Source organism: Sesamum indicum, linkage group LG3, assembly GCF_000512975.1.
Source record: "Sesamum indicum cultivar Zhongzhi No. 13 linkage group LG3, S_indicum_v1.0, whole genome shotgun sequence".
In the NCBI taxonomy this organism is placed as follows: domain Eukaryota; kingdom Viridiplantae; phylum Streptophyta; class Magnoliopsida; order Lamiales; family Pedaliaceae; genus Sesamum; species Sesamum indicum.
The window spans coordinates 3,336,805-3,359,519 of record NC_026147.1 but is presented as its reverse complement, the minus strand read 5'-3'; the positions used below and the strand labels follow the sequence as shown (position 1 = coordinate 3,359,519).

Below are 22,715 nucleotides of genomic sequence, written 5' to 3'. Positions count from 1 at the left end.
ATCTTAATTAGATGAATAACAAGTACGATACGATTTTATAGTTTTTATCACATTTATGATATAATTGAAATGCCAAGCGACATAAAAAAAAAATATATTTACACTCAAAATACAAATTTAATTGACGTATATACCATAATTCTATTAATATTAGTGAATGCTTAACAAATACCTTGTTGGCACAGTCCATTGTAGGGGTATTTATTAGTTGATCATTAATTTCAAGAAGATATTTGTTATTTTTCAAATGATTAACGATTATCTAAAATTATGATAAATCTAATGAGAATTTATTGTAATATACCCTTTTATGTAAATTATGAAGTGTCAGTTTTGCCGCGGGATTAAATAGTGTCAAAATATTTATTTCGAGTACAAATATAATTGTTTTTTTTGTGTTGTTTACACACTGTTCCATATTATTTTTAAAATTCAATTATGTTAAAACCATATTTGGATTAAAAAAAATTAAAATTTATAGTTTTCATCTCATCATAATTATTTATTATTTTAATATTTTTGTTGATTTTAAAAATGAATTTAGATTTACATAATCAATCATGAAATATGTAATATGGATAAGACTTTTTGTAAGATTAATATTATTTTTAAATTAATTATACAATTGTGGGGCTAAATTTGGTTTAAAAAGTAATTTAGTTGACTGGAGTGTGTTGATATTTGGTTAATTATGTTGGTGATAGATGTGGTCATTGACACCCATAATAGATATACATGTAGATTACCATCATTCACACCCTCAGCTATCATTCATAAGGAAGCAATCTCAACTCGAGAAAGAATGAGACAAGATTGATTCTTAGTACTTAGAAAAATGGAAGACAAGACAAATCCTCTTAGTATGATATCCTTAAGTCTTCAAGCCTGCCTGCTGGAAAGAGTAGTCGTCTTTCCCCTGACGATGACTTCCACCAAATACCAGTCTGAATTCTTTCCTTTCCCGTTCTTACAGCATGTTATGCGAAGAAGCACACAGTGCAGGTTCTATTAAGGTTCCTCTTAGTAATCTCCGACTGCAATAGCAGTTGACGGTAAGAAGGATGTCCAAATTTCCTTCTTATGCATCAGCATCATACCATAGCCTGCATAGAAGATGTGTACAAATTCAAGGAATTGGAAACTGAGGATGTCTAATGATTCATGTCAACTCAATTAGTACTTCAACATTCTATGAGTTATGCAAAAAGAACAAACTCCTTATCCAACCCAATATTCTAGGTTAGATCAGAGGATACCTGGAAACATCTTGACAGCTGTACAGCCCCTACTGACTTAAACGGCAACGTTCTTTACAAGTCCACTTGATGAAACTTCTGAAACCCCCTGGGAGCCTCTGGGGATTTCAGCCAATGGGTTCTTGATAAGCCCATGACCACCACGGAACTGATACGTTTGATTTTGCAACCGAAACCCTTCAGCATGTCCATTTTTGCTGGGGATGCTTGCATCCACTGATGGGGTTCCAGAAGCAGCAGGTAATCGAGAAGTTGAATAAGGCCGAGCTTCTGTTTTTCTCCAGAGCTTAGAGCTCAAGAAATCAGTACCAGGTAGCTTGCAACACAGAGCATCATTAGCTGACATTCTTCCGGTGGAGATTGCTAAATCAAATGAGATTTCATCCAAAGCCACTTCTAGACCATGCACTCGTGCCTCCAGAGAATGAATACCGTTCTGTGAGCTCCCGATAAACCTCTGGGTTAGACAGTATAAACAATGGTCAGGTTATATTTCTTCATATACTAGAATAACAAACACCTCGTTGTCAGGAAAATACAAAAGAGATTGTGGAACGTGTACGAGAAACAAGAGAAATCCAACACTTTCAAAGTATGCCGCTTACATCACGGTCAATCAAATTTCTATTATTAGGTTATAAGTAAGATGGCCACCTATTAACCCTGTAGGCGTATGTAAAGTATTACAAATTACAAATTGACCCCAGACTGTAGGATTGGACTTTACTTCAACAATGATTAGGAGAAAAATTTGCCTGTATGTAAAACAAGAAGGCAGAGACAGACAATAGTGTGAATTTTGGTGAAACATGAATTTCTGTAAGAAGGATGCCTCTTAACAGATATGAAGGATTCTAGTATATTTACAACAAAGCTGAGTACCTGGAGAAGGTCTAACAAATTAGACTGCTGATTTTCAATCTGAACAAGTTGCTTCCTGATCAGAGACAGATCATCACAGTCACTCTGGTTCCTACATATATCTGCAGTTTCATTACTAACTACAACACTGGCCTCACCGGCTGGAACCACCCGAGAGCCACTTTTAGGCAAACCAAGCTTCTTTTTCTCATAGTTCTCGTCGAATAGGGCCCTCCTGATCTCTGGCTTTGCAGCCTGTTTCCTCTCCTCCTCTCCTGTTTCCACAACTCTCTCGTCTCCATCCAATCTGGCACCTTCTGAAACCACTGTGCCACAAGAATCGGTAGGAGCAGCGTTTTCAACTTTCAAGTTGGAGGGTTTCTTTCGGTCCAACTTCCTGAACAGTGCTGGACCTGTTCTGTTTTCACTACCACTTAGAGAGCTTCTTCTCCGGGCTGTGGAGGCGGGAGAGCCGTCAGCGAATGGTGTCCTGCTAGCTTGGTTTTCAAGAGGGCTACTTTTCTTCACTTGAAGAGCAAAAGAAGCAGCCGGGCGAGGAGGATAACGTCCATCACTTGCATTTTCTGTGCCCAAAGCAAAAGGTAACAAAATGATTAAATTAAAGAAGTTAGGAACAGTGAGGGGAAAAATGTTGTCTGATGTCCAATCCTTAAATAAACAGAAATTAGTGTCGGCAAATATAGAATACGAGGGAAGTATTATAACCAAAAGCAATTGAAACAACTTAACATCATAGAACAAATCAAGAATCAATTCATAGTTACCATTTCCGGAGCAGACATTGATTGTTTAATGAGGACTATTTCATGGTCTAAATCGAAAGTCACAGGAAAAATAGAATATAAGTTGCTACAAAAGGATGATCAACTGAACTAAAGTGGAAAGCAGGATGAACAGAATCAGAATCGACACGTTTTTATCGATTCCATTTATGTTCTTTTGAGGAAATATAGACTGGAAATCCTGTCTGGATAATCTGGATCACGAATTCCGAAACTGAAATCTCAAGCAATTCATAAGTAGAACAATGGCACCATTTAGCATGAATTAGTGAAGGAAAGATAAACAAAGTTGAATTTCATCATACCTTTAGATGATGTCTGTGATTCAGGTGGTGGTGAGACCTCATCAGGTAGATCTGGAATCTCTTTCCATGCCTCTATCATCTGATTCATCATCTCCCTCGTAGCTTTAACCTGATCAAATCAACCCACATTCCATCAATTCACACACAGATCATACCAAGAAACCTAGAAATTACATATATGATGATAAAGTCAATAAATTCAACTCAATTCCAGCTTAATCCAGAAGTGTCGGACCTTGTCAAATCGCTTAGCCTCAAATGTCTTCAAGCAAGAAGCCTTATGCTCTGACAACCCATTTCTCTCGACGGCGGCGATCTTTATGAACGCCTCGGCGGCAGCCTTCCTCGCCGCCCAATCTTCGCTACTCAAGAACTCCATCAAACACATGACCAGATTTTTGATCGCATTCTTCCCACCGCCGTTCAACACTCCCTTCACTCCCACAACACTTGCCATCAACGCCAAAAGCGCCGCCTTCGCCTTGAAACTCTCACATTTCGCCAATTTCTCGAGCCTCGGCAACAGCTTTCTCAAGCTCCCCACGTCCGGATTTCTCGATCCCTCGATTACTGCCGCCAAGCATAACGCGGCGCCGTTTTGGGTGTTGCAGTCCTGCTCAGTGAAGAGAGATTCGAGAAACGGCTTAGTGATAGAGGTGAATGGAGGAGAAGTGAGCTGTGAGGAGAGGGACAGCGAGGCGGCCACACAGGCCGAGCGCACGGACGAGTCCGGGTCGCGCAAACGGCGGACGACGGCGGAAAGGAGCTTGGAAAGATGGGGCGAGAGGGAGTTCCCATGGTGTTCGGAGAGAACCGAGATGAGGCGGATGCATTGGCGCCTCACCGGGGATTTGTCCGACGAGTCAGTGGCCGAGATGGACGACAGGAACGGAGGGAGAGCATCAGCTGAAAGGGTTTTTGCTATGGATTCCAGCTCCGCCGCCGCAGCGGTGTGTGTATCCCGGTCGGAGAGCTTATGGAGGCACGTGAGCACCCGCTGCTTCAGGTCGCGCGCCTGCGCCTGCGCCTGCTTACTGGTGTTGGAACCCGACATTCCCTTTACAATTACAAAAAACACCACAAAGATCAAAGAATGTCAGGCAATGGAGCCTAAGCTTAGGATGGAGAAGGTAGCGCCGCCGGGACAGGCGGCAGCATAGCGGTGGTGGCAGAAGCTTCAGAGGACTTGCATATATATAGACATACACTCATAAATGTGTATATATATATATTGGGAAATGAGGGTAGTGTGTGAAAAATAAAATAAAATAAAATTGATTGTGAAGTGAAATTAATTACTGGAACAAGCATCAAAACGTCGCCGTCAGATGTACAGTTATCATACATGTTGTATTAGCCCATTTCCCCGCCTACTTTTCCCTCTCTTTCTTCAACTGCTCCTCTACCCTTCTTCATATTTTTCTATTTTTCATTATTTCACCTAATTTCATTATATACAAATTCAAATAATATCTATAATTTTTTATAGCTATTTTTTTTTAATTTTATGCTTTTCTTTGTCACCTTTTTCTTATAAGGTTAATATTAATTTATTTTTTTATATATAATTTATTTTAAACATTAAGTATTTCTCTATTCGTAGAGTACATTGAATGTACATAAATGGTTATAACAAAGTTTCTCTTATTCGAATTAACAGTTACCTTAGGATAGTATTATAAAATTTGCACACATGTAAGATATGCCACATATTACAAATATATATATATATATATATAAATTACACTGTTTATTTTATTTAAGCAAAGATTTGGTATGGTGCGTAGTAAGTTAAAACAGACTTCTACGAGATTTGTTATAATTATAAATACGTTATCACTGTTTGAAAAAAATACCCAATTGAAATTAAGAAATATCTAACAAATATCCCCTACAATAAGCTGTCATAAAAGGCTATTTATTAGATAATTATTAATATTAGAGGGTGTTCGTAATTTTTCAAATAACGAGGTATAATTATAATTGTGGCAAACATTGTGAAGGCGGATTTTAATTTATCCAAAATAAAATAAAATATATTATATTAGAATTGGAATAAAAAGTTTCTCACTCCTCGCACTCATGTATTAAATGGTATTAATTATACAAAAATGTCATTAAGGACAAATAATTATTATGGGCTGGTTTTGTTTTACTCTATAGTTGAGTTAATTAAGAAATAAGAAATAGTTGGATGCTCTAAGTGGCATTTGTCTTATTTAGTGAATAAATAATTAACTAATGTACTACTCCAAAAGAGAATATATATATATATATATATATAAACGAACACATCACATTTCATAAAAGAATAAAAGAAAGAAAGAAAACAAGCAACAAAGAAAATAAACTTGAGGGTATTATCGACATAACAATAAAATTGGTGTCGTATTTGTGTCATAACCGCCGTATACGAGAGAAAAAGATCTTCTCTTATATATTAGTATAGATATAGATGATGTGGGTAAAAAAAGAAGGCTGCCTTTAAAAGACAAAAATATCCTCAATAAAATTTTAAAATTTCTAAACAGGACCTAAGATTTGTCCACTTTTTTTGTCGAGCCAGGCGGCTCGACTCCACCATCCTCGATTCCTCAATACTTGGAAGATGAAGATTATAACACATGGATCCTTACAAAAATGGACATCTGACCTTATAAATATACCAAAAACCACCTACAGTCAAGACACGCCGTTTTTTGAGAGATAATTATATATACTTGAATTTTATCTCGATCTTGTACTCGATTAACTTAAATAAATATCGAAAGGTTATAGTTGATGACTTCCCAACAAACCTAACGTTTGCTCGTTTTAAAAAATTTGAGCTCTTATTTTGAAATTGAAAGATGTGTGGTAGTAAACCCTAATTAGGGTGAAGGGGCCATGCATGTGAACTCTTCTTGTCTTGGGTGAATTAAATAGCAACAAGGCCCCTAACCTCATTTTCCTATATTTACTCCGTGACTTCAAAGTTTGGACATTCTCAATACCTCCAAATTTTCAGATTTTGTTGCATCAAATATTTCAATTTTACATCATTATCTACAAACTAGCAATTTCCACTATTTACCATTTACCACCCCTTTTTCTTGCATATTGCATTTTTTACCTATTTTGTTGATTGAACGTGTAATGAATTATCAGTCTTCGCAAATAACATATTTTTCTTAAAATACTCGATATTATTTGAAAGAAATTAGATATTCCATCCTTTTTTCTTACTTTTGTATATAATAAAACATCGTCGGAATAAAACTATCAATTTACTCTATTTTACAAAATTCACCATTTTTTTAACAAAAAGTTCTATTTTTCATAAATATATAAGTGCGGCAAATATAATAAAACATTTCTGCAATTATTTTTTTTTTATATTTTTCCGAACCTTCTACTTTCACTTTTTCGCTCATCTTCAGACAAAGATAGAGTTAATTTCTTCAGCCATCGTCTTTTTACTTTCACTCTAATATAACTATTACTTTTATTCGAGTGAATTCAAATTTTTTTTTTTATTTCAGCCCATAACTTTTACTTTTACTACCCCTATTTTTTTCTCGAAACTCATGAATACATCAATATTTTAATAAATTAAACAGTATATCGATTCAATCAATACATCAATATAACAAAAAAAAAAATGAATAAATTACAACAAATCTATATAAAGTATTGAAACAAATACCCCACTTATTTGACAGGACTCGAATTTATTTATGGGTTCCGTTTCTTACTTTAATTACCAATATTTAAATAATAGGTTGGAATAATGGATTTATTACCTATGGTGTGATTGTGTATGTGTAGATGTCCAAAAGTTGAAGATAGTCACGAGAAATGATGTGGTCCTATTATTACAGGGTCAGGAATTTAATGTGACAAGGAGTGAAAAGTTTTTAACTTAATAATTGGGCAGTTAAAGCCGTTAATTCAGCTACCTAAACTGTCTGCTTGGGAAATTATGATCACAATTTAATACCATTCATCATGCTGCTTAAAGTTTTTTTTTTTTTTAATTTATTATTGATTACCTCCACATGATTAGGTTAGGTTTTGTTTAGGATGTGATATCCTGAATTTTGGTGTAATTACACGCAAATTTTCTGTAATTTGAGAAATTATATTTAGTACTCATGACGTTTGTTTTTGTATAATAAATAGATCTATTCAATAGTCAAAACCCACCAAACTTGTTGATATTAGTAGTAAAAGTTTTGAATTAAAAAAAATATGTATATCTCTTATCGATTGATTTATTGCGACTTATTGCAGATCAAATAAATATTTTTCTGACCAAATTATTATCTTCACGCGTTAATAAAGGAGATATATCTTTACTGTTATAAAGATAATTTGGTTATAGATAATTTATTTGACCTGCCGTAAATCGATATCATGATAAACGAAATATAATGTCCAAAACCCTCTTACATATGTTGTCAGGATAAGTGCTTTCAAGTAGGCAGACAGTTGGGATATAAATGCCATTCAGTTGCCCCATCTCACTCTCTCTCAACCTCTTTTACCAACCTTACTATCATTTATAAATGGGATAATTACACTCCAATCAATCATGTGAGATTTTGCGTAATTATACGTAAAATTTTTATAATTTTAAAAATTATATTTTATATTCCTGAATTTTTTATTTAACAAATAGGTTCCTCCAATTGTAAAAATTCACCAAATTTGCTGATAATCATAAAAAAACTGAAGACTTATTACTGACTTGTTACAGGTCAAATAATTTATTATGACTAAACTACCCCTATAACGGTGAAGATATACCTCCGCACATACATTAGCGTGTGAAGACATATGGGGGTAATTTGGTCATATAAAGATTACTTGACCTGTAATAAATCAATAATAAGCCAATGGGGAAAGGTAAATATGGATTTTTATCTGAACTTTTTGTTAATATCAACAAATTCGTTGAATTTTGACTAACGGAAGGACTTATTCAAGCTTCATGTGTACTAAATGTAATTTTTTAAACCACAAGAAGTCTACGTATAATTATACCAAATTTCAGGATAGGAGAATGTAATTATCTCTTTATTTATCTACCCTATATTTTTAAAATTTGCTAATTTACCACCAAATTGTATTCCCACATTTCCCAAAAAAAAAGGAATGAAAATGAATAAAATAAAAATTAGGTTGGGGTGGTTGGAGGTATCGGTGTCGGGTGGACAGACGTTGGAGGGCAAAAATGACATTTTAAATCATCAATAAAGGTTTAGACAAAAGCGATTTAACCTTTATTATTAATGTTGTCTCTATATTAAAATATTTATTGATAAATCGCGTGGTGTAGAAGCACTTTTAAGGTAATTGTGGAGTTTGAAGAAGTAATATGTTTTTTATGGGATGATGATAATGTAATGAAGAAAGCGTTAATCAAATGGGCAAGGATGTAATCATAATAAATTCCCTATCTTTTATGTTTCCCATTTTCAAGGTATTCATCAACTTTAATTATATGCACCAAAAAATGTTCTTATTATAAGATTATTTTAATTAATTTTAATCCTATAATGTTTAGTCCTTTCCCAATTTCCTCAAGGGCGTTCTTGTAATTCTGCCACTTGTAGTGTGAGATTCCAAATATGAATCTTGATTAATCATAGTTAAAATTTAACTTTTCGTACCTATTGAAAAAAAAAATACAATTTTAGTCCTACAACTTTAAAAATTTGACAATTTTCATCATTTTCAGCCAATTTGGCTGGAAAATTGTATATGGCTTATACACGACTCGATTAAATTATAATTTTAGTTCTGTAACTTAGGAGGCGTCGACATTTTTAGTCTTATAACTTAGGGGAGTTGACATTTTTTATCCTGTATGAATTTATTCATAGGACTTTCGGCCAAATTAGTCAGAAAATGACTAAAATTGTCAAAATTATAAAATTATAGAACTAAATTATGAAAACTAATTCGTACTGGACTGAAATGCCATGCTTCTATGTATAGGACTAAAATTACAATTTTTTAAGGTGTCGATTCTATCTTAACAATAAATACGGAAAAAAAATGCAATTTACCCCCAGTGATATGAGAAATAAGCAAAAAAAACTCTATGAAAAATAAAATAACAAATTACCCCCTATGTTTTGAAAAAAAAAAGCAAATTACCCCCCATCTAAACCATCGATAGGGAGTAATTTGCTTCATCTTATGAAACACAGATGAATAATTTGCTATATTTTTTACAGGAGGTATTTGCTTATTTCACATATTAAACGAGAGTAAATTACATTTAAACCCAATAAATATTATTGATTTACTATAAATTTTAAGCCGTAATAATTTATGGGAGATAATCAATTATTGTGCAGTATTCTTGTCTAAGAGTTTAGCTTTACCCCACTTGTTCAGACAATTAAACTGTGTGCATGTATATATTGTCACTCAGAATTGTTGCAATATACAGATGATAACTCATGTCCGAGATTAATATCACTAGACTTGTCTCATGGGAATTATGACATTTTTGGTACTTGGTACATAGACATATACAACACATCCAATCATATTAGTTATGGGTCCACTCCACACTACAAGTAGCATACTTTTACATCTTCAATAATACTACACATATATAATATTACTTTCCTTATAAGTATGAAAAAGAAATATGTTGTAGTGAAAATTTTCAATATCAAAACAAATAATTAAGCAAAAATTATTACATGTATAATGTGATTTATCAATATTTTTATAATATTATACGTTAATTACGTAGTAACTGCACTGCACTTGTCATATGATTTAGAGGGATGAGCTTATTACAAGCTCTTTAAAGTATTCTTATAATGAGATGTTTGGAATTTTATATTTAAGTTATTTTTAAAATTATTTTATTAAAAAACACCTCGGAGTTCATTTTTAAATAAAATCTCGCATCTTATAAGCTTACATAAATATATTTCATAAGATATATGAATTTATAAATTTTTTAAATAAATTCAGCCCAAAGCAGTCCCTTAATAAGATGTAATCACTGAATTTTCGCTACAGTTAATTACTGTGGTAAAAATAAAAAAATCATAGTGAATACAAATTAACTACAGCTTCGCAACAATCATTAACCGTTGTTCTGTAAGTGAGGTCAAACACTATACCATAGCTAAAATCATGACAAATATTGATTAAGCAGGATAAAAATTTTAAGTTTTAGCATCGATTTTGTTTGACCATGATTAATAGTGTTGATCTACTGCAATTTCTAATTTGCCGTCATGTATACATATGTAGCAATTTTTTTCGTCAATCGAATGCGATCTCAGTTATATATTGTATGTATGTATATATATACATTTGAAGTAAGAACAATAAATTATTATTAATTGAAATAAATTAATTACAATCATACCTGTCGGATATCAATGTGTAACAAAGACCATTACAACTATCATACTCTGATCAATAATGTCAAATAAACTAAATATAACCAACACCTACTATTCATTGGAAACAACATCCCACGCATAAGGCGGGGTTCGAATTCATGATGGTCTCAATTTCGTCAATTAAACTAGACTTCATCGGCTATATATATATATACATAGTAGGAGTATTGTAAGAAACATATGTGGGCATTATTAGTTAAAAATTTGGAAACCAAGCATGTGGAGTTTGGTGGGATGTAGGAAGGCAGATAACATGGAGGAAGAACAAATTCTTGATCCAACCAAATGAAGCAACTGCAGAGGACAAAGATATATGTTTGTTATGATGATTAGGGTTTTCAGACACATACATTTCCAGACATTAATTCTTTCACTGCATGTGCCTCCATTTATTGTCTTTCTTATCACACTCATCATATCTATATCAATTATTAAAGTGCAATAAACTATCCCTAATTACCTAAATTAAAATTTTAAATATAATATAAACTATATATAAATATTGTCATGAAATAAAACCCTAATAATTCCACATGCAAGCAAGTGAACAATCATGTTTTGGTCTTTGGATTCATCTCTAATCAGTTGACTTAACTTTTGTCTCACTGTCTCTTCCCCCTCCCCCCCTCTCTATATATAAATAAAAACATTTTTGATCCTTAACTTACATACTTTTTATTTTTCTAAGGTAATATTTTATCTTAATTTTCGCAATTTCGGTCTTTTTGTTTCGTTGGAGTTTACCACCACCCGTGATAAGGGTGAACTCCGGCAAAAACGAAAGGACTGAAATCGCTAAAAGTAAAACGATATAGGACCAAACTACTCCCTTAGAAAGTTAAAGGGCAAAAATACTAGCAGAAATGAGCCAATATGAACAAAAGCCCTAATTTTAAAATGTCGTGTGGGAGATACATGCATTATTTTCACAAAAAAAATACTAAAATTATATAAAAAAGATACGTGAAAAAAATGCTATTCTAAAAAGCTAAAAAATAAAAACTCCAAATGTCTAAAATTATGAGACTAAAAATTTATTTATGCCTATATATATATATATATATATATTATGGGGTGTATATTAGAAGTTGACATTTTAAATAGGATTGTAATTATAGGGCTAACAATTAAGTACACATAATGCATTAATTTTAATCTAATTTCGGGACTTCTTCTTTTTATTTTTTTATGTCATCAATTTATGTGTATTAATTAATACATTGTTTTTTCATTTAGTAAATAACTTGTAAGTATCATGTCAATTTCCAGAAATAGCCCCCAGGCCCAGTATGTGAATGAGCTGGCCCAACACTTAACATTCCGCACCCAATTCTAGTATGTCCAAACTTTTGTATCCAACCAATCATTTTTTTTTTTTGGAGTTAATTAATTAATAGATTAATTGACAAATTCGTCAAGCAACAATCGTTCGCCTCAAGGGTATATTAAAAGAGTCCTCTTCAAGGTTAAGAGCAACTCGGGACAACACATGTGCAACAGAGTTGCCTGACCTGGAAACAGAAGAGAGGAGGCAGACTCCATTTGAGCTGGAAACACTACAGTACCTAAAACTTAAGGATAAAAAATAGAGCGGTCAGAAAAACCAAGGGAGAGATTGGAGATAAGTGTAGCACAATCTCCTTCGGTTGTCACCTTTTGCCAGGATCTGCGACAAGCCAAGAGGGTTGCTTCGCATGCTGCAAAAGTTTGCGTTAAAAGTATTGGGCCTATTTTGCTAATGCGAAGTGAAAGTCATGCCAAGCAAACACCACGGGAGTTCCGCACCACCACCCCTAGTCCAACCGAATTCCCCCTCTTCCAGAAGTGCACCATCAAAGTTGATTTTATTATGATCTTCCTGCGGAGCCTCCCACAAATGATGCTGAATTGGACGTGGAGGAAACTGAGCGGAGTTCTGCACGAAAATGCAAACAAATAGCTCCTAGCAAAATCCACAATCTGTTGGGGGAAGAAGAAACTCTTGTTCAACGATCCCAAATTTGTTATTAGGCCGCAGTACAGTGTTGTTAGTTTATACTTGTTAAATTATCATTACAACTACAAATTATTTATCAAGTAAAAACAATGTACCCATACACATATAAAGTGATGACATGGAAAATGAATTATGGGTATTTAATTATCAATGATGTAATTCTAGTTTTTGAAATGCTTATATATATATATATACATATGTATATATATAGTCTCTATTGACAAAATTCCAACACTGCACATTTTTGTAATGTGCTTAATACACCAAAAGACATACACAAAATTATTGGATGGACCCTCTCTTATTGGACTAATTATTTGTTGTATATTGAGCTTAATCATGTTATATTTGAATCTAGAGGAGCAGCCTACCAACATCCCCACATGGATTTCTTATTAGTTTCTCTTTTTTCTTTGACTCTTTATAACTGGAATTATATATTTTAGAGATAATTAAATTTATATAAATTATTCATATTTTTTTTGAATAATTATACATACATCCATATATTAACGTCATTTAAACAAATCATTATACTTTTTTTAAAAAATTACACATACACCTCTCAAGAATATCAACATATCATTAAGAAAACTACTCATTCTTTTTGGCTCTTTGGGGTGATTTTTATTATTATGCAAAAAATATGAGTGATTTGTGTAAATAAATAATAGATCAAAAGTAGCAAAAAAATAGGACACCAAATCCAACAAATTTGAAAAGAATGGAATAAAGAAAGGGACATTCTCCCTTAAACTAATTTTGATTATCGAATGGGTCTGTTTTTACAGTTGGAAGGTCAATTTTAATCTGGATTTTCAATCCTTAAAAGGGTTAAATTGCAAAATATGAGAAACAATCAAATTGCCTAATTATGACACTTTATTCTTATTAAAGATAGATTATAGGTTCAAGTCCTAAAATGAGAAGTTGAGAGAACCTATTTCGATTTTTTTAAAAAAACGGGGATATTTACATTTACATCCTTTGATCTATGGTATTTTTATACGAATACGTTCTTATTTTTTGCACAATTATAGAAGCCATTTTTGATAGTCAAAAGCAGGGATAGCTTGTGCAATAATATTGACATTTTTGAAAGTGTATGCGTAATTTTTTAAAAATGAAAGTGATGTGTGTAAATGATGTCGATATTTTTTTATGGGTCTATATGTAATTATTTAAAAGACAAGATTGCTCCTGTAAACAAACCATAGATCAGGAGTATAAATATAATTATTCTAAAAAAAGTTGCAAAATGATGGTTTATTTTATTTTTTTCATTTCAAGGATTGTGGGATAGGGGTGGCATACGAGTCGAGCCGGCTCACGAGCTTGATTTTGAGCTTGATTTGTTCATAGCTTGAGACTTTTTTTCTACTTTTTTAATTTTTTATATATATTTTTATTTTTAAAATTTTTATGTGTTCCATTCAAAATTCAATACTTTATCAATTTTATACTCAAAATTGATCATGTATTATAATTATTAATCAATACCATATATTTTATTTTAGATAATAATAAACTATGGTACTTTTGTTCATACATTTCATCTTTATACAAAAGCAAGTTTAATCAATAATTTAGTAAATTCTAATATTTTTTTAAAAAATAATTATTTAATATGACACATATAAATTTTATATTATATTTTAATATCTATTTGTAATCTCTTATATTTTTTTAAATTGACAAGTCCTAATAATTAATTTATGATTTTTTATATCTATTTGTGAGTTTTATATTCATATCAAAATACATAGTATGAATTATGCACTCTATTTTACTACTTATAAATTTATGTCAAAATTTAGTGATTTCTATGAATTAATCTAAAGAGAATATTTAGTGATTTCAATGAATTAATCGAAAGATCATCATAATAATGATGATGATGGTTGAACAATTTTAATTATTTTTATTGTCATTTTATTACATATATATTTATATAATAAGATCAACAAACTTAATCAATAATTTATTATATATATATATATATATATATCTAGTAGGCTTGTTGAGCTTGAGCTCATTATACATGAATCGAGCTTGAGCTCGAACAATAAAATCTTGTTGAGCTCAAACTCGGGCTTAAAAAAATTCGAGCACAAACTCGAACAATAACATCATGTACGAGACACTGTTAGTCTCTCTCAGATAGAGATGGCAACGGAGTTGGGGCTCGCCCCTAGTTGGAGCGAGTATTTGGTATGAAAGTTGGGCAGGCCGAGGCCAATAAAATGAAACCGGTCGGGGCTATGGTGGGTTCTGAGTTTTGTATCGAACCCTCATTGATACTATTTTTAAGTATTTTTTTATATATTTATATACTTATATATATACTAGTTATAAAGAATTATGGTATTAAATATAAATTTTTAAACAATTTTGTATATATCAAACTCTATATGAAAAAAAAAATGTTAAATATATTCTTCATATTATATAATTTATTTTAGATAAAGAAAAACTATGTTAAAGTACCTAAATAAAAAAATGATACATTACTAATTGAAAAAAATAAAAAATCAGAAGAATGTATTCTTTATATTATGTAATTTATTTTTGATCGAAAATTAAGTTAGAGTATTTCAATTTAAATTGATATTACTTATTGAAAAAATAAAAAAATAATTAAATGTATTTTTTGTATTATATAATTTATTTTATTAAGAATTTAAATCTAAATTGAAAGTACCCATTGAAAAAATAAAAAAATAGTTAATTATATTCTTCGTATTATATAATTTATTTAGATTGAAAACTATGTTAAAATATTTAATCTAAACTGATATTACTCATTAAAAAAATAAAAAAAAATTAGTTAAATGTATTCATTCTACTATTTAATTAAAATTTTTAATATATAACTACCTACATCAAATTTATTAATATTATTTGTATTATATAATTTGAGATACTTATATATAATATAAGATACAAAATTAAAAATCAAGAAAAAAAGTAATTATATTGCATTGAATCCGATATTCAAACAATAATGTATCATATATTTGATATATATACCGTGTTTGTCGCGTTTACATGGCACGATCTCTATATTCCTACATCCATAATTATGCAACTATATCAAATCAGTAGTAATATGAATTCTCATAAGCCTAATATTAAATCTTAAGGTAAAATATAACGGACTTTTTTGAAATTTATCATAATTATAAATACTTCTCATTGTTCGAAAAATTATAAATACTTTCTATAATTAATGATCGTATAACAAATACGTTCTTATAACAGCTCATTGTAGAGGTGTATTTGTTAGAAGACTAATAATTTTAGGGAATATTTGTAATTTTTCAAACAATAAAAATGTATTTATAATTATGATAAATTTCAGAAATAACTGTCGTAATTTACCATAAATCTTAATAATGGAATTTGAAGCCAAAATTTAGCAGCACTTACATCAACTTGGTTGAATTAGTAAAAAGAGTTGACAGTTTTATCAAATTAATGATAATATGAATTTCCAGAAAACCATACCATATAATAAAGCCTTATAAATACTGTCAAATTTCTGAAAAATTTGTTATATGTATTAGGTGTGAAAACATAAGATAATTGCATCTACACTCCTTATCTATGATCTAATTACAGAAACCATACTGTCTTTTAAAAAATTACATATACACTCATAAGCAACATCAACATTATTTACACAAATAATCCCGCTTTTTAAAAATCACACATAAACCGCCCAAAATCGTTGACATTATTGTACAAACTTTCTCTGTTTTTTATTGTCGGGAATAATTTTTGTAATTACAAAAAATGTAGAGATAGTTTATATAAATAAACCAATCAAAGGTAAATATAATATATGAATCTGAATTTTAGTGTCATATACTGCACACCATTTGATTTTTTCACGCTCGGTGCATATAATTTTTTCCTGTTATTCCGTTCATTCGACATGGAGTAAATCTCCAGAAGGAAGGAAGCAGCATGGCAACAAAAACTCCTGATGACAAAATTCAGGCAAAGAACTCAGGAAAAGCTCTCACTTCATAGTTGGACAGATGAACAATGATCCAGACCAAGAACTTGGTAACAGAGAAACAAATGATAGGAACATTGATCGACCGTATTGTTTCTGCCTTTGAGTTATCACAGAACGGTAGATTTTTATCGGGACAATGCAGGGGCCGGTGAGAGGCAATAATATCTCAAGAACACAGTTTCTAAGAACTCATTCCAATAGCCGTTTGTGTTTACACCATGCAATTGCGGCTATGTACAAGAAAAGACAACCCATTGTGCCTCCCCCAACTGTCCAGAGGAACTCAGGCATCCCAGCCTTGTCACTGTCGAACAACTCGATTGTTATGTTCATACCGAAAACACCAGTCAAGGCCACGAAAGCGCTCACCACGACTGTTGCTGTGGATAACACGACTCCCATCTGCAGAAGGTGGTTCTGTTTGTCGTCCAACATGATGTTGATGTAATCTTCGGTGTCGTCAACGTACTCCCTCAGCTTTCCACACAAAAAAGAAAAGAAAATGTCAATGTTGGATGAAGCAGACCTTGGAGGTTTGCATGATTTTGAACTACCAAGGGAGTACTTGCTTAATACCTAGCCTCATGGGAGGTGTCAGTGTAATTTACCCATTTTGTTAGATGCTTAAGAAACTCAGATGAATGAAAAAAGACATCTATAAAGCATTATTGCATCAGGACAGCATCAATTAACATTGTGTAGACAAGAGGTTAACTAATCTATGCAAATATAGTAATAATTGAAGCGTTAATGATGTATCTACCTTTAGTTAGCTTCTTACTCTTTAAATGCACGAGTAGAATATATATCAGAAATAAATAGACTCTATTCCTTTTCAGCATCCAATTATCATCACGCTTTTACACCTAAACGAGACATAATTGGCACAAGGACAATGAAGAAAGAGTGATAGCACGTACGGTGGATAGTTTATTCAGTGTGCCGTCAATCTGCACAAAGTACGCTTCCAAGATCATCTCAAGCTCCTCCACATCAAGGTTCTTGCTAGTAGCACTGTGCATGCTAGTATGAGTACGATGACTGTGTCTTCTAAAAGTATTAGATTCACCGATGTTCTGCTCCTGCTGGACGTCAGTTTCCTGGATATCAGCATCAGAAACAAAGGAATTCCCACCACATCCCATTAAGTTTTCAACAGGAGCCCTACATGATGAGAATAGAGTTATTACAAGAACATTTTTTATTTTTGAATGATTACAATGTATCCTGACTACTATACTTTACGCAAGAGATTACACTGTTAAATATAACTTCAAGGGATGTTACTGTAAACTTTTTTAAATAGATTATTTACATATGCCCAAAACTAAAGTAGCCGAGAGGCTTCACATGCCTATTCTCCAGATAGGGGGGAACCACTTCTTCGACTATTCCATCTTGCTCATTTATAGAAGAAGCAGAAGAGTTTTCAAGCTGCTGCAGCTCAAGCTTATCAGTGAGATACATCTCTGCCATATCATCATCATCGTCAAGCAAATGCTCTAGTTCATCCCTCACCTGCAATAAGGAAGTAATTAGAAAGTATTAAGATTCAGATGGTGCAAACAAGTGAGCACCCAAAGATTAATCAACTGCTTTGGCTGGAGACAAATGTAAAACATAGATACAAGTCAAGGAAAGGCATATACTGACAAATACAACAATTAACAAGTAGAAAATCTCATCCAAAGCCAAACGACTATAAAGTTGCAACAGCAGACACTTCAGGATTATAGGAAAACCGAAAAAGATAACCTTTTGCACACGCCCAGCCATTGCAACCAAGCGGCTTTTAATTTGCCGCACGCGCTCTAAATTGAGAGTGCTGATCTTAGAGGTTAGCTTATCCAGTGCTGGATGCGCTTCTTGCTCCAGTCGTTTTGCCTTGTTTCAAATTGATGCAAAGCAATAAATAATTAAATGTAAGATAGAAACAAGCAAAAGCTTCACTTCGACCAACATCTGAGATTAACCATAAGGACAAGACAATAGAAAAACATTGCAATTTACGAGTAGAACCTGTAGGACAAGAAATGCATACTTCGTTGTCCAAGCTACTGCAAGCAGCCTCAAGACATGCCTCCAGTGCAACAAACTCAAATGGAAGAAGCTTCAGCCCATGTGCATTCTCAGCGACTTGTTGCTCCCCATCTGCATTTCCCTCTTCATTTGTACTCGGAAAACTTTGATGATCAGCAACAGCCATCAGTTGAGGCGCTTGCAAGTTGTACGAATTTTCCCATTCCACATTATTACCATCCCCTCCAGCTTCCTTATATACCATGGCATCATCTCATCAGATAAGTTCAAAGAAACTGGTGACTGGTGTATAAGATTATATAACATTTTAATACAATAAGATTGAACCTAGTAACATTGGATCACATATCAGAAGTAACTGATGCAAATTACAGATATTAATCGAAAGAAGGTCAAGAAAAAAACAATTGGTGAAACAGAGTAATGTGGGAACACTTGAGGAAAAAAGAGGATAACATCACAAAACATTGATGCTGATACATATATGCAACAACATTAGACATTATAAGAAACCATAAGCATGAAATCCTTATATCTACTAACACACTATTAATGAAACAATTATCACAACCTAAAAAATTTCAATTCATATCATTCAAAATTTTCCAGATAAAGAAGAAGTAACAGTTGAAGTTCATCATCTACTCATTCGTAAATATCAGTTTTCTTGAGAGAGCAACCTGAGGCGCCTTCTCAGCTTGACGATGGCGGAAGATCCCTTGAAGCTTCTTAACAAAAGGAGTGACTAAAGGGTCTGTTGAATTCAGAAACAACACCTCTTGGGCAGTGATTATCGCTTTTATATGCTCCAAATTAACCACGATGGCCCGCTCACGACCCAAAACAGTGGAGGGATACGACAAAACCGGGTCTAGTATCCGGAGATCGCGGCCCGGCAGGCCTGTCCTCCGCATGATGGCATGTTTGCCGGCCTCCACCACCTGGGCTTCTCCCGTGGAATCCACCGTCAGCCACGCACGGACAGACGCAACTTTCTTCCGATGCCCGCCAGGGATTGGCAGGAGGAGGGGCTCTCCGGAACCGCCTGGCCGCGGCTCTGCGTGCTTTGAGGGCGGATGTGGTGCGGCGGGCCTCATTGTTTTCCCAGTGATATAGCTGCTTTGATTTTTACGTATCACTACAAAAACTGGTGAATCTTGAATTGATTTGCCGCAATGTGATGATACCAAGTGTAAGAAGATGACAGCCTCGATCGGTATATAGTATGTGATTGCGGTGAGCAAAAGGAAACATACGGTTCACGTTATGGGTGATGAGTCCATCATGCTTGTGACTTCCCAAAAGTTTGTTGAGAATTTTGCAATATAATGAAAGGAGATTGGAAGAATCATATATGGGAGAGAATATATTCGGCCGTTTGGTTTCTTTTTCAAATCTTTATTTTATATTGTTTTTAATTATACATTTATATTTGGTTGGGTATTTTTTCTGGAAAACTTACTCTTCTTACTTTAAAATTTGATGTAATTATACGTAAAGATTTCTGTTGTGAAAAAAATTATATTTAGTATTTTTGAAATTTTTTGCTTAATAAATAGATCCATCCATTTAAAAAGTTAAATTTCATATATATATATATATATATTTGAATTTGTTCAAAAATTTCAAAAAGTTTGTTATATTTATATTTGGATAAATATATAATAAGTTATCTTTATCTAAAAGATTTATAATTTTTATATAAATTAATAAGTAGCATACTTCAAATTTATTTTTCTAACATTTATTTTGTTTTTGTTTTTGATTATTATCATATTAAATTTTTAAGTTTTCTATCAATTAGTCATTGTTACATTATAAAATTTAATCTATTTATGACTTTTTATTTTATTAACTTTTTTAGAATATTCCCGTGTCGAATTTTATTTTGTCATGTAAGAAAGTATATTTTATTTTTATTTAATTTAAATAAATTTTAGATTATTTGATTTTATCCAAATGATTTATAAATTTGATGGATATAACCCAAAAAAAGTCAGATTAAAAAAGAAATGCTAAGCCTAAATAAAAGTCCACTAGTCTAAGAGAGAGGCGGGCCGCCCAAATCATCATGCTTAGCCCAAGTATAAAGGAGGCCCAATCCGGAGACCCTCCAAGCCAAAATCAGAGGAGGAGAAGAGAAGTGCCGTAGTTGGACTCTACACCTTGAAGGAATTTCTCATCCGATAAGAGTTTGCACGAGGAAGGACTCCCTCTTCGTTCGGGGAACTTGTTGCTAAAGAAACGGATAAGGAAGAGTCATATACCTAAATTCCGCCTTTTTCACCAGATGTTCGGTTCCCTTTTCACCAAATACACCTCCTCGGATTTTTGCTATAGAACGACTCTTCTTCTATAAATACAGGGAGTACTCCCATCGGAAACCCCCCACACACTTTAAAACTCTTCTTGCTACTACTTTCTTACTCTAATTTTCATGCTCTTGCATATGGAATTTGCTTTTTTATCATAATCTCATCATAATTTGTTTCTATATTCATCTATTCTTAATTCCGGAACTAACTTAAGCATCAGAGTGCTAATCTTTTATTTTGCAAGTTCTCTTTTTTAAGAGTTTTTACTCAATTAGCCCAAGTCCAACGTCGAGATTCAAGAACTTTGGACCGATACTAAAATCGCATGCATAAAAAGTTATTCAAATTAAATGGTTAAGAATTAATACAATATAAAATTCAAACTTATTTTTATATCTTTAATATCTTTTTATTTTTTATTATCATATTCAATTTATTTACAATTTTTATTTTATTCTTTTATAAACCACAATTTGTTGGTGTCTCTTTTAATTTTATTGTCATGTAAAAACAAACTTTTATTTTATTTAATGTAGATAAATGTCCCATTAAGATATAGTTAGGGATACAACCTAATTAAAGTTCATTTTAATATTAAATAACACTATGATATTTTTATTTTTACTAATTATTTTATTCCTAAATTTTTAATTATTTATCAATTACTTGTTTCCTTTTAAAGTTTGAATTATTTGTAATTTTTATTTGCTTAGTTATTTTTTTAAACACACAATACTGCGTTCTTTGATTGTCATATTTCTATAGTCTCTTTAAAAATTATGTTGTTATTTATCTTTCATTTAAATTTAGATAAATGAACCATTATTTGTTTTATCCTAAAGATTTGCTCTTTTTTTTTTTGATAAATAGTTAGCAAAATAATTTAGATTGGTTTTGTATTCAATATACTTTTGCACTTATAATTATTAAATAATTTAAATTTAAATTTAAATATATTTATTACTTACTTATTTTCATATCTTAAGAAAAGTTATTTATAGTTCTATTTTAATTATTTTTTTAAAAAATGCAAATTCTTTTGTGAATACACTATTTGACAATATTATCTATCAGATAAATATACATATATTGGATAAATATATTTTAATTTACTTAAAAAAGCATATATGTAAATAATATTGATTAAATTCTTTTAGATAAATACTAACATATTTATATATATATATTCTTTTATCTAAAAAATTATTAAATTTCATTTGGCAGAATAAAGGGCTGTCCACGTCTGCACATATATTCCCTTAGCTGGATAATTTCAATGATTCTACTTTATTATATTATATATAGCCTATATAAATATTATGAGCATTGGATTTGGAGTTATATCATAGATTTCAATATATCGAAATTCACACAGATATTCAAATCCGGCCCTCAACTAATTAAGATTTCAAGCATACAAAAAGAGTCCTACAAAACTTTTACTCTGAAACGCCTCTTTTTGCAATTGGATATACTTTCAATTTTTCAACGGATTTTGATAACTATGAACTCATCCATCTCTCACTCACTACTATAAATTAATCCTTCTACCCCCATCGTTTTCAATACTAGACACAAAATGCACAGTAATTCATCAGCCATGGCCGAAGTAATTAGCCGGCCATCACGCATTGCTCTCATCCTTCTCCTTTGCTTTTCTTGTTCTCTTCCCCATGCCCTCTCTCTTGATCTCA

General features: G+C 32.1%; 2 protein-coding genes across 3 annotated transcripts; both read right to left on the bottom strand.

Annotated features, from left to right (window-relative positions):
* LOC105157155 (TORTIFOLIA1-like protein 3) lies at positions 737-4,481 on the bottom strand. Its single transcript, XM_011073464.2, has 5 exons — positions 3,461-4,481; positions 3,226-3,334; positions 2,139-2,701; positions 1,257-1,713; positions 737-1,103 (listed from the first exon to the last, which is right to left on the bottom strand). Exons 1-4 carry the CDS (start codon positions 4,277-4,279, stop codon positions 1,294-1,296), a joined length of 1,911 nt encoding a protein of 636 aa, XP_011071766.1. The 5' UTR covers positions 4,280-4,481; the 3' UTR covers positions 737-1,103; positions 1,257-1,293.
* Positions 16,545-20,022, bottom strand: LOC105157154 (magnesium transporter MRS2-3). Of its 2 annotated transcripts, none has more exons than XM_020692375.1 (6): positions 19,387-20,022; positions 18,708-18,938; positions 18,422-18,550; positions 17,982-18,184; positions 17,587-17,830; positions 16,545-17,143 (listed from the first exon to the last, which is right to left on the bottom strand). In XM_020692375.1, the coding sequence occupies exons 1-6, from the start codon at positions 19,801-19,803 to the stop codon at positions 16,856-16,858; spliced, it is 1,512 nt and encodes a 503-aa protein (XP_020548034.1). In that variant the 5' UTR covers positions 19,804-20,022; the 3' UTR covers positions 16,545-16,855. The 2 variants fall into 2 exon arrangements, with proteins under 2 accessions (XP_020548034.1, XP_011071765.1); XM_011073463.2 differs by having other exon boundaries at positions 18,021-18,184.